The following is a 13,099-nucleotide window of genomic DNA, read 5'->3' as shown; positions in this document are numbered from 1 at the left end:
TTCTGTTCTGTTCTGTTCTGTTCTTTGTGTGTGTGTGTCTGTGTGTGTGTGTATGTCTGTGTTTGTCTGTCTGTGTGTGTGTGTGTGTGTGTGTGTGTGTGTGTGTGTGTGTGTGTGTGTGTGTGTGTGTGCGTGAGCGTGTGTGTGTGTGTGTGTGTGTGTGTGTGTGTGTGTGTGTGTGTGTGTGTGTGCGTGTGTGTGTGCGCGTGTGTGTGTGCGTGTGTGCGTGTGTGTGCGTGAGCGTGTGTGTGTGTGTGTGTGTGTGCGTGAGCGTGTGTGTGTGTGTGTGTGTGTGTGTGTGTGTGTGTGTGTGTGTGTGTGTGTGTGTGTGTGTGTGTGTGTGTGTGTGTGTGTGTGTGTGTGTAGTCGTTTACCGTGTCGAAGTAACGCAAGAAAGATGTGATTAAATCTGCCAAGCCTGAAATCCGCGTTAAAGTATATTTTAGATATTGTGAACAAGTCAGAGAGTTGTGAATCTGTGTAATTCTCTGCCTCAGAAGGCAGTGGAGGCCAATTCTCTGAATGCATTCAAGAGAGAGCTGGATAGAGCTCTTAAGGATAGCGGAGTCAGGGGGTATGGGGAGAAGGCAGGAACGGGGTACTGATTGAGAATGATCAGCCATGATCACATTGAATGGTGGTGCTGGCTCGAAGGGCCGAATGGCCTCCTCCTGCACCTATTGTCTATTGTCTATTGTCTATATCTATAATTGTGGATCTCACCGATATCATTGGGTGTCTTTATAATAATAATAATAAATTTTAATAACAATAATAATAAATAAAAATATTTGTCATATGTAGGCACAGGGTCGAAGGTACAATGAAATGTATTTGACAAGACAACGGGTCACCTCAGCAGTAATATTCCAAGGATAAATAAGATTTTTAGAAATGACATTAGTAAGGTAAAAAGACAATATTAAAAATAGGTAACAAGACAATATTAAAAATAATCAACATATATGATGTGAAATGTGTTTATGAGTTCAGAAGCCTGATGGCCTGATGGTAGAAACTGTTCTTAAGCCTGCGTGCTGGGTGGCTGTGGTCCTTGATGATGCTGTGTGCCTTCCGCAGGCACCGCCGGTAGAACATGTCCTGAATGGGAGACAGTTGCCAGTGATGTGCTGTGCCATCTCCACCACTCTCTGTGGTGATTTGTGGCTGTGGGCAGAACAGTTCCCGTACCAGACTGTAATGCAGCCCGTCAGCAGCAGGCTCTCGATGGTGCATCTGTAGATGTTTGTGAGGATGCTGGCGTTCATGCCAAGCCTCCTCAGTATTCAACCGGGACAGCCAGCTGGCAAACAGGTGTTATTTTTCAATTCGACGAATGTTCTGAATCTTTAGCGTTAGACAATAGACAATAGGTGCAGGAGGAGGCCATTCGGCCCTTCGAGCCAGCACCACCATTCAATGTGATCATGGCTGATCATTCTCAATCAGTACCCCGTTCCTGCCTTCTCCCCATACCCCCTGACTACCCATATCCTTAAGAGCTCTATCTAGCTTCGGCTAGGGGGTATGGGGAGAAGGCAGGAACGGGGTACTGATTGAGAATGATCAGCCATGATCACATTGAATGGTGGTGCTGGCTCAAAGGGCCGAATGGCCTCCTCCTGCACCTACTGTCTATTGTCTATAGCTCTCTCTTAAATGCATTCAGAGAATTGGTCTCCACTGCCTTCTGAGGCAGAGAATTCCACAGATTCACAACTCTCTGACTGAAAATGTTTTTCCTCATCTCCGTTCTAAATGGCCTACCCCTTATTCTTAAACTGTGGCCCCTTGTTCTGGACTCCCCCAACATTGGGAACATTTTTCCTGCCTCTAACGTGTCCAACCCCTTAATAATCTTATACGTTTCGATAAGATCCCCTCTCATCCTTCCGAATTCCATTGCATACAAGCCTAGTCGCTCTAGTCTTTCAACATATGACAGTCCCGCCATTCCGGGAATTAACCTAGTAAACCTACGCTGCACGCCCTCAATAGCAAGAATATCCTTCCTCAAATTTGGAGACCAAAACTGCACACAGTACTCCAGGTGCGGTCTCACTAGGGCCCTGTACAACTGCACACAGTACTCCAGGTGCGGTGTGCGGCATTATTTTTCAATTCGACGAATGTTCTGAGTCTTTAGCGTTGGTCAATATTGCTGCAATATCCCCATCGAGCAGGAAGTTGTGAGTTTGGGACCGCACACTGGTGCAGACTTGTGAGAAGCAACTGCAGCCAGAAGCTGGTTTAAACCGAAGATAGGCACAAAAAGCCGGAGTAACTCAGCGGGACAGGCAGCAACTCTGGAGAGGAGGAATGGGTGACGATTCAGATCGAGACCCCAACTCCATTGCTGGCAGCTTCAGCCTGTTACTGAAACCGTTTCTCAATTTCCCAAGCGTTAATGCCACAATTATGATGATTTCGCTGTTTTTCTAATGTCATAATTTAGCTGTTAATGTCACTATTTATTCATTTCAATATTCAATCTCTCAGTCTTTATTAATTTCACTATTTGATATCAGTGTTTACTAATTTGACTTTAATATCTGTATGTGTTATTTCCATAATTTATTATTTTCCCTGTTTTGTTAATTTCATATTTTGTTCATGTTGCTATTAATTTCACTGTTTGATAATTTCAGTATTTATAAATACCACGATTTGATAAGTCAATATTTGATAATATCAACATTTATCATTTTCACTGATAATATCAGTATTAATTTCACTATTTATTAATTTCACTTTGATAATCAAATGTTTTGTGAATTTCATAATGTCACAATTTGATAATACAGTATTTATTCATTACCTTTTGATAATATCAACATTTATTAATGTTGTAGCGCGTCGATCAAGGCCCGAAATAAAGGCAAGGAGCCAGGTATTTCGGGAACGTTATATTTTATTGTACCTCGGTTATCAGACGGGTCGAGTCTGCCGGAATGGCTTGGTGCCCAAACCTTGTCCTTATATACCTGGTCCCGGACCGCCTCCCTGGACTGGTCCATTCCCGTGCCGAGGGGTCGGTAGTAGTATGGCCCGACCCTTGGGAGCCGCCACAGTACCCCCCCACCAGAACCGGAGGCACGAAACGCACTGGTGGTCGCACAACCCGACCGGACCGCGTACGGTAATCGGTCGACAGAGGGGCCGGCGGAGGCACAGTTGGAGGGACAGGTGGTGGGACCCGCAAAGGGGGGCGACCTCGTGGCCGAGGCTGGGCAACCCGCACCGGTTGGTCGATGTCTAAGTGGGCCGGCTTCAGGCGGTCAATTGACACGGCCTCCGGCCGGCCCCCCATGTCCAAGACAAAGGTTGTCTGTCCGTGCTCCAGCACCCGGTACGGGCCCTCATACGGCCTCTGGAGTTGCGTCTGGTGGGCGTCACGGCGCAGGAACACAAAGGCGCAGTCTCGGAGGGCCGATGGCACGTAAGGGCGGAATGTCCCGTGGCGGGACGTCGGCACAGGTGCGAGCTTGCCAACTCGCTCTCGGAGGCGCTGTAGGGTGGATGAGGGCGGTTCCTCTCGCCCCGGCAACGAGGGCATGAACTCCCCGGGCACCGTGAGCGGTGACCCGTAGACGAATTCCGCTGAGGATGAAGCCAGGTCTTCCTTGGGGGCAGTCCGGATGGCCAGCAAGACCCATGGTAGCTCGTCCATCCAGTCGGGGCCGGAGAGTCGCTTGTGGTCCGTGTAAGCGGTGAACGGGCGGCCCTCCAGAAAATAGCGGAAGTGCCGAACGGCCAGGTACAGGGCGAGGAGCTCGCGGTCGAAGGCGCTGTACTTACTCTGGGCGTTGTCAAGGTGCCGGCTGAAGAAGGCCAGGGGGCGCCAACCCCCGTCCGTGAGTTGCTCCAGTACGGCACCAACCGCCAACTCTGAGGCGTCCACCGTAAGGGCTGTCGGGGCATCCTCCCGTGGGTGAACAAGCAGCACAGCCCGAGCCAGGGCCTCCTTCGCGCCGTCAAAGGCTGTTACGGCCTCGTCGGTCCACACGACGTTCTTACGCTTGCCCGCCAGCAGCTCGTATAGCGGCCGCATGATGTGGGCCGCGGATGGCAGGAACCGGTGATAAAATGCCACCATGTCGACGAACTCCTGCAGGCCACGCACCGAGGACAGACGGGGAAACCGGCGGATGGCGTCTACTTTGTCCGGCAGGGGAACCGCTCCTTGCGAGGACACACGGTGGCCGAGAAAGTCGATTGTGGCCACGCCAAAGCGGCACTTGGCGAGGTTTATGGCCAACCCGTGTTCGCTGAGCCGCTGGAAAAGCTGCCGGAGGTGGGCACAGTGCTCCTGCCGCGAGTGGCTGGCTACCAACATGTCGTCAAGGTAGACAAATAGGAAATCCAGCCCGCGACACACGCCGTTCATTAACCGCTGAAATGACTGCGCGGCGTTCTTGAGGCCGAACGGCATCCGTACGAACTCGTAGAGTCCGAACGGCGTGATGATTGCCGTCTTGGGTACATCCTCCAGGTGGACCGGGATCTGGTTGTAACCTCGCACCAGATCCACCTTTGAAAATATCGTGGCCCCAGCCAAATGGGCGTTGAAGTCCTGGATGTGGGGCACAGGGTATCGGCCCTCGGCGGTAGCGACGTTCAGCCGCCGATAATCCCCGCAAGGCCTCCAGCCCCCGTTTGCCTTGGGGACCATATGGAGTGGAGATGCCCATGGGCTGTTGGAAGGGCGGACGATCCCCAAGGACTCCATCGTGCGGAACTCCTGTCGTGCCAGGCGTAGCTTCTTAGGCGGGAGTCGGCGTGCTCGTGCGTGGAGGGGTGGGCCGGTAGTTGTGATATAATGGTACACCCCATGCTTGGGGGTCGACGACCGGAATTGCGGGGCCATAATATCGGGAAACTCCGCCAGAACCCGAGCGAAATGGGAGTCCACGGACGACAGCGGGCGTATAATTGTCTCATTCAGCCGCAGCGCAATGGGCTCCATCGTGGCGGAGTGGACCAAGCGCTGCTGCCTGACGTCCACGAGGAGAGAATGAGCCCGCAGAAAGTCGGCCCCGAGCAGCGGCTGGGAGACGTCGCGATCGTGAACTGCCACGTGAAATGACTGGCGCCGAAAACAATGTGGACCGTGCGGACGCCATAAGTCTGAATAATGCTCCCATTTGCCGCGGTGAGGATGGGCCCCCGCTTCCCAGAACGAATGTCCAGCGGCGAAGGGGGCAGGACGCTCAGCTCCGCCCCGGTATCCACGAGGAAGCGGCCCCCGGAGCGCCGATCCCAGGCGAAGAGGCGGTGAATCTGGCCGGCCACCGCGGGGACTATTGGCAGCCGGCCCCGGCGTTTCCCGGAAACGTGCACGGCTGGCGGCATTGTCGGGCTGCCGCACCCCAGCGCTAGTGGTAATAACACCAGTACCTCCTGCTGGTGCTGGCTGGAGCCTGCTGGTGTGGGACTGCAGATGCACGACCCGCAATGGCCACTGGGGGGCCGATCTCGCAGGCCTCCGGGACGTAGCTGTCACTCCTTCCACAGCTCCCCCGCCCGAGCGGAGAAAATCGGGCGCTTCTCGAGTGACGTTTAGCGCGCTGACGTCATCACGGCGCGCCGCCCACAGCGCGTCCGCGCGCCTGCCGAGGGCCCGGGTGTCTTCAAAGGAGGCGTCTGTGAGCTGCAGGCGAATGTCGGCCGGCAGCAGGTGCAGGTACGTATATTCAAACATCAGGCACGGTCTGTGCCCGTCGAGCAGCGCGACCATCTCCTTCAGGAGGCTAGATGGGCGCCGGTCACCGAGGCCTGGCATGTGGAGGAGCCTTTCGGCCCGCTCCATTCGGGATAGCCCGTAGGTTTGGAGCAGCAGCTTTGTATTTATCGTGGGCCGGTGGGTCCTGGAGGAACTCCGTTACCTCTTCGGCCGTGTCCTGGTCAAGGGCTCCCACCAGGTGGAAAAACCAGATGTTATCCACTGTGATGCCCTGCAGCTGGAACTGGGCCTCCGCTTGGTAAAACCAAACGCGAGCCCGGGTGGTCCAGAAGGTCGGGAGCTTGATTCCTACCGCGTGGACAGCTGGAGCCTGGTCGGCCTGCGAGCCGGACGGGCGGTCGGATTTTGCTCTTGTGCCCATCCTAATGAATGGACCGTCGGGGTCACCAATGTGGCGCGTCGATAAAGGCCCGAAATAAAGGCAAGGAGCCAGGTATTTCGGGAACGTTATATTTTATTGTTCCTCGGTTATCAGACGGGTCGAGTCTGCCGGAATGGCTTGGTGCCCAAACCTTGTCCTTATATACCTGGTCCCGGACCGCCTCCCTGGACTGGTCCATTCCCGTGCCGAGGGGTCGGTAGAAGTATGGCCCAACCCTTGGGAGCCGCCACAATGTCACTATTTGATATAATTTTAATTGGTGATATCAGTATTTATTAATTTTATTACATATTAATTTTACTATTTAATAATACAGTATTTATTTATTTCACTTGTTGATATAATTTTAATTGGCAATATCAATATTTATTAATGTTATTACATATTAATGTTACTATTTAATTCAGTATTTATTAATTTCACTATATGATATAATTTTAATTGGCAATATTAATATTTGTTTATTTTATTACATATTAATTGTACTATTTAATTCAGTATTTATTAATTTCACTATTTGAAATAATTTTAATTGGTAATATTAATATTTATTAATTATATTACATATTGATTGTACCATTATAGTATTTATTAATTTCACTATTTGAAATAATTTTAATTGGTAATATTAATATTTATTAATTATATTACATATTGATTGTACCATTACAGTATTTATTAATTTCACTATATGATATAATTTTAATTGGTAATATTAATATTTATTTATTTTATTACATATTAATTTTGCTATTTAATACAGTATTTATTAATTTCACTATTTGATATAATTATAATTGGTAACATCAGTATTTATTAATTTTACTACATGTTAATTTTACTATTTAATAATACAGTAATTATTAAGTCAAGTCAAATTTCAAGTCAAATTTATTTGTCACATACACATACTCGATGTGCAGTGAAATGAAAGTGGCAATGCCTGCGGGTTGTGCACAAATACTACATATTACATTTACTCTTTAATAATATCAGTATTTATTAATTTCACTGTTTGGTATAATTTTACTATTTTGATCATTTCATTATTTGTCAGTCACAAATTGATCGTTTCACTTTTTGTTCGTGTTACTAATTGTTAATGTCACTTAGTTAAATTTATAAGTTTGTTCATTTAGCTATTTCTTCACGACGGTATTCATTAATATAGAAGTTGGGAGGTCATGTTGCGGTTGTACAAGACGTTGATGAGACCGCTTTTAGAATATTGTGTTCAGTTCTGGGCACCGTGTTACAGGAAAGATATTGAGGGGAGATCTTATAGAGGTGTACAAAATCATGAGAGGAATAGATTGGGTAGACGCACATTGTCTCTTGCCCAGAGTAGGGGAATCGAGGACCATAGGACATAGGTTCAAGGTGAAGGGGAAAATAATTAACAGGAATCCGAGGCGTAACTTTTTCACACAGAGGGTGGTGGGTGTATGGAACAAGCTGCCAGAGGAGGTAGTTGAGGCTGGGACTATCATAAACGTTTAATAAACAGTTGGACAGGTACATGGACAGGACAGATTTGGAGGGTTATGGACCAAGCGCAGACAAGTGGGACTAGGGTAGCTGGGACATTGTTGGCCGGTGTGGGCGAGTTGGGCTGAAGGGCCCATTTCCACACTGTATCACTCTGTGACTCTATGACTCTAATTTCACTATATCTGACCAAATCACTAATGCTGTATTATTTTTGCCAGTTGGGTTGGACCATTGAAGCAGGAGGATTCTGACCTGGTTTATTGACGTTACCTCTACGAAGGTTACATTCTGGTAGGTAGCCCATGTTTCGTCCTCTCTCCTGATCAATCTCGGTTCTCCTTAATAAACCCCCCTCCCCACCCCAATGCCCAGCCGCTTTTGTCCACCCAACTCCCACGCACTTACTCCCACACACGGAATCCTTCCGAGATCCAGTTCCACCCGCCCACCATCTCCCTACAAACCTGGTTTCTCCCCACTGTTTTAAAAAAATTATTATTATCAAACAATGTATTCAATTACTTAAAAACGATATTTACAATACAATAAAACGTACACACTACACTACACTACACTACACTACACACTACACCACACTACACTACACTACACTACACTACACTACACACTACACACTACACACTACACACTACACTACACTACACACTACACACTACACTACACTACACTACACTACACTACACACTACACACTACACCACACTACACTACACTACACTACACTACACACTACACACTACACTACACTACACACTACACACTACACTACACTACACACTACACACTACACTACACTACACTACACTACACACTACACACTACACCACACTACACTACACTACACTACACTACACTACACTACACACTACACACTACACTACACTACACACTACACACTACACTACACTACACACTACACACTACACTACACTACACTACACTACACACTACACACTACACTACACACTACACTACACTACACTACACTACACTACACACTACACTACACTACACTACACACTACACTACACACTACACACTACACTACACTCTACACTACACTACACTACACACTACACTACACACTACACACTACACTACACACTACACACTACACTACACACTACACTACACTACACTACACTACACACTACACACTACACTACACTACACACTACACACTACACTACACTACACACTACACACTACACTACACACTACAATACACTACACTACACTACACTACACTACACTACACTACACTACACTACACTACACACTACACACTACACTACACTACACTACACACTACACACTACACTACACACTACACTACACTACACTACACACTACACACTACACTACAGTGGAATTCTGTGGAATTCTCTGCCTCAGAAGGCAGTGGAGGCCAGTTCTCTGAATGCATTCAAGAGAGAGCTAGATAGAGCTCTTAAGGATAGCGGAGTCAGGGGGTATGGGGAGAAGGCAGGAACGGGGTACTGATTGAGAATGATCAGCCATGATCACATTGAATGGCGGTGCTGGCTCGAAGGGCCGAATGGCCTCCTCCTGCACCTATTGTCTATTGTCTATTATCTATTGAAACAGGACCCACCACCAGAATACAAGATGAACAAATATAACAAAAAAAACTATTATACGACTATATTAGTCAAGTCAAGTCAATGTTATTTGTACAGCACATTTATAAACAACCCACGTTGACCAAATTGCTGTACATCAGTTCAGGTACGAAGACCGAACATACAATGGCGCACAAACATAACAGCACATACATAAACAGTTCACAGCGCTCCCCTCAGAGGGCCTCAAACGCTAGGGAGTAGGGTTGGGTAGGGTTTTGAACCTGGACTTAAAGGAGTGGATGGAGGGGGCAGTTCTGATGGGGAGAGGGATGCTGTTCCACAGTCTAGGAGCTGCAACCGCAAAAGCGCGGTCACCCCTGAGCTTAAGCCTAGACCGCGGGATAGCCAGCCAGCATCTGAAGTTCCTTCCTAAACGACATCTTCCCTGTGTTAATTCACGGAATGGCGGGACTGTCATATGTCGAAGGACTGGAGCGACTGGGCTTGTATACTCTGGAATTTAGAAGGATGAGAGGGGATCTTATTGAAACGTATAAGATCATTGAGGGATTGGACACAGCTAGAGGCAGGAAACATGTTCCCAATGTTGGGGAAGTCCAGAACCAGGGGGCCACACAGTTTAAGAATAAGGGGTTCGGCCATTTAGAACGGAGATGAGGAATAACTTTTTCACTCAGAGAGTTGTGAAGATGTGGAATTCTCTGCCTCAGAGGGCAGTGGAGGCCAATTCTCTGAATGCATTCAAGAGAGAGCTGGATAGAGCTCTTAAGGATAGCGGAGTCAGGGGGTATGGGGAGAAGGCAGGAACGGGGTACTGATTGTGCATGATCAGCCATGATCACGGTGAATGGCGGTGCTGGCTCGAACGGCCGAATGGTCTACTCCTGCACCTATTGCCTGTTGTCTATTGCCTGTTGTCTATTGTCTATTGCCTGTTGTCTATTGTCTATTGTCTGTTGTCTATTATCTATTGTCTGTTGTCTATTGTCTATTGCCTGTTGTCTATTGTCTATTGCCTGTTGTCTATTGCCTGTTGTCTATTATCTATTGCCTGTTGCCTGTTGCCTGTTGTCTGTTGTCTATTATCTATTGCTTGTTGCCTGTTGTCTGTTGTCTATTATCTATTGTCTATTGTCTATTGTCTATTGTCTATTGCCTGTTGTCTATTGTCTATTGCCTGTTATCTGTTGCCTGTTGTCTATTGTCTATTGTCTGTTGTCTATTGCCTGTTGCCTGTTGTCTGTTGCCTGTTGCCTGTTGCCTGTTGTCTATTGTCTATTGTCTATTGCCTATTGCCTGTTGCCCATTGTCTATTGTCTATTGTCTTTTGCCTGTGTCTATTGTCTATTGTCTGTTGTCTATTGTCTATTGCCTGTTGCCTGTTGCCTGTTGTCTGTTGCTTGTTGCCTGTTTTCTGTTGTCTATTGCCTGTTGTCTATTGTCTATTGCCTGTTGTCTATTGTCTATTGCCTGTTGCCTGTTGTCTGTTGCCTGTTGCCTGTTGCCTGTTGTCTGTTGCCTGTTGTCTATTGTCTATTATCTATTGCCTGTTGTCTGTTGTCAATTGTCTATTGCCTGTTGTCTATTGTCTAGTGTCTATTGCCTGTTGCCTGTTGCCTGTTGTCTGTTGTCTGTTGTCTATTGTCTATTGTCTATTGCCTGTTGCCTGTTGCCTGTTGTCTGTTGTCTGTTGTCTGTTGTCTGTTGTCTATTGTCTATCGTCTGTTGCCTGTTGCCTCTTGTCTGTTGCCTGTTGTCTGTTGTCTGTTGCCTGTTGTCTGTTGTCTATTGTCTATTGTCTGTTGCCTGTTGTCTATTGTCTATTGTCTATTGTCTATTGTCTGTTGCCTGTTGCCTGTTGCCTGTTGCCTGTTGCCTGTTGCCTGTTGTCTGTTGCCTGTTGCCTGTTGTCTGTTGCCTGTTGCCTGTTGCCTGTTGCCTGTTGCCTGTTGCCTGTTGTCTACTGTCTTGTGCCTGTTGTCTGTTGTCAATTGTCTATTGTCTGTTGCCTGTTGTCTATTGTCTATTGTCTATTGTCTATGCCTGTTGCCTGTTGCCTGTTGTCTACTGTCTCGTGCCTGTTGTCTGTTGTCAATTGTCTATTGTCTGTTGCCTGTTGCCTGTTGCCTGTTGCCTGTTGCCTGTTGCCTGTTGCCTGTTGCCTGTTGTCTACTGTCTCGTGCCTGTTGTCTGTTGTCAATTGTCTATTGTCTGTTGCCTGTTGCCTGTTGCCTGTTGTCTGTTGTCTGTTGTCTATTGTCTGTTGTCTGTTGTCTGTTGTCTATTGCCTATTGCCTGTTGCCTATTGCCTGTTGTTTTTGCCAGGAACATGAACCGAAGCAACAGGAGCCACGCTGAGTTCATCCTGCAGGGGGTTCCCAATGGGGAAGGCCACCATCTGGTGATATTCATCACCTTCCTGTTGGTGTACGTGGTCATCCTGGCGGCCAACCTGACCATCGTGTACCTGGTCAAGACGGAGGCCAGGATGCACAGCCTGATGTACTACCTGCTGTGTGTCCTGTCCCTGATCGACGTGGTCCTCAGCAACGTGACCATCCCCAAGCTACTGGCCATGTACCTGACCGGGTCGATGGTCATCTCGCTGCGGGCGTGCGCAGCGCAGTTGTTCTTCGTCTACTGCGCCGCGCTGAGCGAGTCCACGCTGCTGGTGGCCATGGCCTACGACCGCTACGTGGCCATCTGCCACCCCTTCCGCTACCACCGTCTGACCCTCCCGCGGGTCCTGCTGGTCGCGGGGTCGGTGGTCCTCCTCCGGGCGTCCTGCTTCGCCGCCGTGTCCGCGCTGCTGACCGGCGCCACCTACTGCCGCTCCAACTACATTCAGAACTGCTACTGCAACTACGGCTCGCTCTCCAAGCTGGCGTGCAGCGGGACGATGACCAGCGACCTCATCACCTACCCCCTGTCATTCCTGATCACCCTGCCCGACAGCTCGCTCATCGGCCTGTCCTACTACAAGATCTTCCGGGCGGCGGTGAGCAGCGGCAAGGGCGAGGCACGGGCCAAGGCGCTCCACACCTGCACCACCCACATCTGCGTGCTCCTCCTCTTCTACACCAGCGCCCTCTTCGAGTTCGTCATGTACCTGGTGCCCGCCCTCTTCTCCGCCGAGCTGCACTTCGTGGTGGCCATCACCTTCGTCATCTTCCAGCCCATCTTCAACCCCATCATCTACGGCGTGCGGACCGCCGAGATCAGGGGCGCCTTCCTCAGGCTGGTGGGCCGCACGAGGCTCCTCGGCCGGCCCTGGGCCCAGAGGGTGGGCAACGAGGGGCCGCAGGGTGGCTGAAGGTGGACAGGACGTTTCCACAATACGAGTGGGGTGGGAGAGAGTCTCGTCTCACTGGTTGTTGGGGTCTGCAAGGATGGGGGGGGGGGGTTGGAAGTGACAGGAGCACAATTAGGCCGTTGGTTAGGGGTGGCCAACTACCTCACTCCCAAACAAGAGACACAAGGTGACGTCACCGCCCCGCGCCCCACGTGACCTCACCCAGCCAGCGGCCACGTGCTCCCGCTCCACCAATGCTTTGTTATTACCATCGCCCAGCTAACGGTGATATATTCTACATTTTCCTTGATCTCCATTCCCTTTGACCTGTTTTCACACCTTGCACTTCCTTCTCTCTGTACCCTGACATCAGTCTGAAGACGTCATCCATTCCTTCTCTCCAGAGACCAATAGGTTCCATCTACCCTAATCCCACCTACCTGCGTTTGGTCCATATCCCTCCAAACCGGTCCTATCCATGTACCTGTCCAACTGTTTCTTAAACGTTGGGATAGTCCCAGCCTCAACTACCTCCTCCGGCAGCTCGTTCCATACACCCACCAC

The 13,099-nt window shown here is 49.1% G+C and overlaps 1 protein-coding gene across 1 annotated transcript; it reads left to right on the top strand.

The window, feature by feature from the left end:
• The first annotated feature begins 5,650 nt into the window (after window positions 1–5,650).
• LOC144595417 (olfactory receptor 52K2-like) lies at window positions 5,651–12,556 on the top strand. Its single transcript, XM_078402920.1, has 3 exons — window positions 5,651–5,683; window positions 7,835–7,907; window positions 11,569–12,556. Exon 3 carries the CDS (start codon window positions 11,573–11,575, stop codon window positions 12,554–12,556), a length of 984 nt encoding a protein of 327 aa, XP_078259046.1. The 5' UTR covers window positions 5,651–5,683; window positions 7,835–7,907; window positions 11,569–11,572.
• Window positions 12,557–13,099: the final 543 nt, after the last annotated feature.

Source organism: Rhinoraja longicauda, chromosome 7, assembly GCF_053455715.1.
Source record: "Rhinoraja longicauda isolate Sanriku21f chromosome 7, sRhiLon1.1, whole genome shotgun sequence".
NCBI lineage: Eukaryota > Metazoa > Chordata > Chondrichthyes > Rajiformes > Arhynchobatidae > Rhinoraja > Rhinoraja longicauda.
The sequence above is the reverse complement of the archived record's forward strand: the minus strand, read 5'-3'. Positions and strand labels throughout refer to the sequence as shown.